This window comes from Haplochromis burtoni, unplaced genomic scaffold, assembly GCF_018398535.1.
Source record: "Haplochromis burtoni strain Fernald_Lab_line unplaced genomic scaffold, NCSU_Asbu1 Contig_834, whole genome shotgun sequence".
Lineage (NCBI taxonomy): Eukaryota > Metazoa > Chordata > Actinopteri > Cichliformes > Cichlidae > Haplochromis > Haplochromis burtoni.
The window spans coordinates 89,836-94,495 of NW_024583195.1; the positions used below are offsets into that span (position 1 = coordinate 89,836).

Sequence of the window (4,660 nt, forward strand, 5' to 3'; positions counted from 1 at the left end):
TGTGTGTGTGTGTGTGTGTGTGTGTGTGTGTGTGTGTGTGTGTGTGTGTGTGTGTGTGTGTGTGTGTTTCCATTCTGGAAACTAACAAACTAACAAATAAAATTAAAATATAAATTAACTAGAAAATACAAAATTATAATAACGCTAAATTGCAAGTCTCGATCAGTTGTGCCAGAAAAAATGTGCCGGAAGAAGCAGACGCACTGCCTGTTTTCCTGTCGGAAAAAGCTGCCCGTCTGCAGTTAACCATGTTTATATTCTGGTGACAGTCACTTTCGCTAACTCTAAAGTCTAGCTGCACTGAACACATGGTGTATGCAGACTGTTCATGCAGTGCATTTGACGCAAAATGAATGCTTCTTATTGGTTTTGCCTGCAGCACATTGTGCAGAACAACTGCCAAAACAAGATGAACTTTTATTTTAATGGGTGATCTTGTGTCTTCAGTTATTCCATTCATGTAATATAAGGAAGTCATCATCCATAGAGCAGTTCTCATAGACTTCAGCCTGTTTTAGCTGGTGCTGACAAAAAAAATGCTAGAGTCAATGCCTGTATACCAAATCTTTAACTGAAACACAAAGCTGTTATTATCCATTTGTCTATAAAAAGAAATCAAACACCTAAAAAGATCAAGGGCAAACACAAGCTTTCACTGACAGTGATTTCTTTAAGCCCTTAGAAGTTATTCTAGGCTTGTCTTATGCCTCACTGAGCATTCGGTGTTGTGGTTTTGGAATCCTCTTAGCTGTCGGCCACATCTATGGAGAACAGAAACTTGTATTGTCAGTTGTGGAAAATGTGACTGTTACCATCTAATCTGAGACTCTGTAACCTTTTCCAGGTTTATTCAAATACAAAATTCTAGATTATGAGCCTCCTGAGATGTTTTCATATTGTTGTTCACTTTGATGAAAAATGTGACCATATATATGGGTTCAGTCTCAAGTCAGCCATCTCCAGAACCATCTCCAATTTGTATAAAAATGTTATTGCTATTTTACTGCATGGAAAACATTTGAATTCATGATACCATGTTGCTTTTGCAACATTCAAGTTGCAGATTGAATGCAGACAGAAATAGATGAGTTTCCACAGTGAGCACACACAGAGCCATTAGCACAGAGTGTGGTGCTGTTTGAACATGTGCAGGCTGTATAGCTGCTGTTCTTTTGCAAACAAACACAGATGCAGTTTTCACATCACTATACAGTAGGTAGAGCATATCTCTTGGGCTGCGACCCATTTTATGGCCTGAATGCTGCATTTTAAAAACATACAGAAAAGACTGCCACTTATTCTTCTGATGGCATAACATGATCCTGGAAATGTGTCTGAGGGGTGCAGAGATATCTGATATGTGGAGGGGAGACAGTCTATGCCTTTAATTTGGTGATTAATGGTCCTTCCACAAAAGTCATAAGTTTAGCATTTTCTGCACACTTTCATCCCATGACTACTGCCACTGTTAAATGTCGATTAATAGATTTATTATTTATTCTTTCTGGATCGACAGAGACAGTAATAGAGTGATAAAAGTAAAAACTTTTGACACAAACTTTTGTTGTTGAAAAAAGAGTGCCATTAGAAATGTTGGTTCACCAATAATAAATAATTTGGGTCCCATGCTATATGATTAGCCTTCCACCTCTAGTTATAAATGATTGTGGCTCATTGTTAAAGAATTTTAATCATCAACTTTGCGGGTCTGTGTCAATTAATTAATTTTTGTCCAGATGTGTTCAGCCATTTTTACCAGTGAAGGGAGTATTTTAACCTAGAAAGTCAAATATTATTTTTAATAACTGCTTTCTAAAACATTATTGAATGCAAATTCAGCAATGTTTAGTAAAGCTATTAGTTTACACCTACACGTCTCATTAAAGTTGCCTTAAAAATATTAATATAGCCATATCAGGCTACGCTCCTTAACACCATTCAAAAGAAACAGAAATTCTAGTGTTAGTTTTTTTGTTTCGTTTTTTTGTGTTGTGCCCTTGTAGCCTTTGTTGTGTTGCAGCAGGTGCTGACTTATATGAGAAGTCCTACTAGATCTGATCAACATTTGCACACATGCAGTTAAAGCTGGAAAGAAATTAGGGTAAGCCTTCGTCTGTACTTACCATACTGTCATAATGTATCAGCTCCAGCTCATAGTCAGGCAGGATGTCTGTCCTATTATTCACCAAGTCCAGGGCCATCTGAGCAGCGGGGAGGCAGGCTTGTCCACCAGGCCAGCCTCCACTCATGGGAAACAGGGCTCCAATGTAGAGCTTCTTCTTGCCTAGAGCCGGGCAGGAGCAGGATAGAACAGTAAGGATAAAGGTCAGAGAGTAGCGGGAGACCGGCCTACGGGGGAGGTTTTGGCAAAGCCTTTTCATAGCTGGGGGATGCTGAAGGTTGAGCGAAGCTTGGAGTCAGTGTATTCCTTCTATACACTTTTCGGCTTGGAGGGAGCAAGGTGGTATTGCGTGTGGCTCGTGAAGAATGCAATTCTATGAATGAGCACACGCTGGTGTTCCTGAGAGAAGAGAGCCCATTTGCAATTCTGTGTTATTTACATAATTTTAATGTGATCGTAAGCTTTTTGCAACCGACAAACAATTCAAATCAACGCAGATGACTGTCATCAAGCTCTTCTCCCGTTACATTAAAACTAGGAAACCTATCATCGCTTGTGTTTGGAACAGAACTTGTAAACACGCAGCTTCAACGCTTTTATAAAGTACTCTGTCCACAGGTACAACGATCTCCATCAAACTTATTAAATGCAGCTGGTAAACCGGGGGGACAATTCATTGGCAGAAAGCAGCTTTAAAGTTGCTGGAGTTGAATAGAAGGTTGAGATTGGTGACTGAATCAGGCTTCAGGCTCTTTCCACCGTCTAAGGTACCGAAAGTGTCGGAGGCTGCCTGGATTTCAGCTTCTCTCTGTTTCCAGGAGATAACCGATTGCTGTAACGATGCTTTCCTTTTTCTGCTTATGAAAAATTGAGAACCATCCACACCGAGCCCACGAAGACACGCGGAGATTTAATTTGTCCTCTCCGTCATTTATCTGCCCTTCTCCATCTTATCCGCCTACATCCATAGCCTACTCACGGATCTCCAGTCCAAAGCCTTATTAGCACGTTTTAAACATGTTGTACACAGACCACACCATACAAATGAAAAAGCCTGGCTTTCAGTAATCCAATAGGAGAACGGTCGACTAGACAGCAAGGTCGATCTTCAGATGAAAAAGTGGCCTCGGTGTTGCTGGAATGCAGTCGGCCGCTCGGGAGAGAGCCGAGAAAAATGACGGGAGCTGCTGAGCCCGCTGTGGCTGACTGCAGCAGCGTGCGAGAGCGGAGAGAGAGAGGAGGAGGATGCTTCGTCCCTCCGTTTCACAAACCACTTTACAATCCCTTTACACAGCCCCGAGCATTTATCTTTCCTCCGATAAGAACCTCTCCCCCCAGTCTTTACACTCCCTGCCACACCTCAGACTTGCTGAATAAACGTTAATTACCCGTCACAGGAACGCCACCGCGTGGACCGTAGGTTTTTAGCGACACTCCACCTTCCCGAAAGAATCTCTTATTACTCTCTCGTGCGTTTGCCGATCACAATTACAATACCAACTGTATTCTCGCCAACATGGAAAAACATCATTAAGATTAGAATGGCTAAAACTGTCCTCTGAAATTCATTCAGTCATGTCAGTTCAGTCATGAAAAGGGCAGGATCGGATTTACACAGTACATGTACATTTTAGCCCCCCACCCTGCTGAGGGAAACCTCCGACCCTACTGGTCTTATGACTCTCTTGTATTTAAGCTAAATATGGCAAGAGGTAACAGATACATAACCTTGATCTCAGGTACCATGCACGTACATACATGAGTGTTATTCCATTTTTCTCCATAAAATGTGACCAGTTTGACTGAGGAAGATACAATATTTATACATACTGTAGTATAGTGGTTCCTTAGTGTAGTGTTTTACACATTTTCATGAAAAGCAAACCCGGTTTCATTCTACAAATCCCTTTGGGGTTACATCATTTAGGGCATCCAGTGTAAACAAAACAAAACAAAAACAAAAAATTGCTTTAATTAATTTGTTATTAACAACAATATAAAATTATGCACAAAAGGAATTACTATTTTTTTTAAAAATGTGGTTTTATTTATATATGTTTATATATAAATATATACGGTGGCCCCTAGAAACAAAGCACGTACAAACTCCAAAACACATTTCTAGCATGTAACTGAACTTCCAAAACAGAGCTACCTAGATCACTTAAATTACACAATTGAAAGCATATGTGTATTGTTTGTGTATTTATACACAAGCACTCATATATATTCAAATAATAAAAAAAAAAGTTCATTTACCTGTTACTACCACACACCAAATCGGTCGTTGGTACTTCCTGGCTTGTGTAGCCACTAGGTAACAAAAGCTCAACACTGCGCCTAGCATCCTGGAGCACTTCTGTTGTGTTTGTACGTGTTTTGGAGTTTGTACGTGCTTTGTCTCTAGGGGCCACCGTAAATATACTTTTATTTATTCACTCCACATAAAATGTAATAAATAAATCATATAATACAAAAACCAACTATTCACATTTCAACTTTTAACTATTTAAATTTTCAGCTTTTTCCTTTTAAACA

At 39.8% G+C, this 4,660-nt stretch overlaps 1 protein-coding gene across 1 annotated transcript in view; it reads right to left on the reverse strand.

Annotated features, from left to right (window-relative positions):
• Nucleotides 1-3,504, reverse strand: part of LOC102294658 (gamma-aminobutyric acid type B receptor subunit 1) — a 64,606-nt gene extending 61,102 nt beyond the window's left edge. Inside the window, exon 1 of the mRNA XM_042215827.1 lies at nt 2,124-3,504. Within this exon, the coding sequence (XP_042071761.1) occupies nt 2,124-2,381 (258 nt within the window). The 5' untranslated portion in view covers nt 2,382-3,504. The remainder of the gene's footprint in view (nt 1-2,123) is intronic.
• Between the last annotated feature and the right edge of the window lie 1,156 nt (nt 3,505-4,660).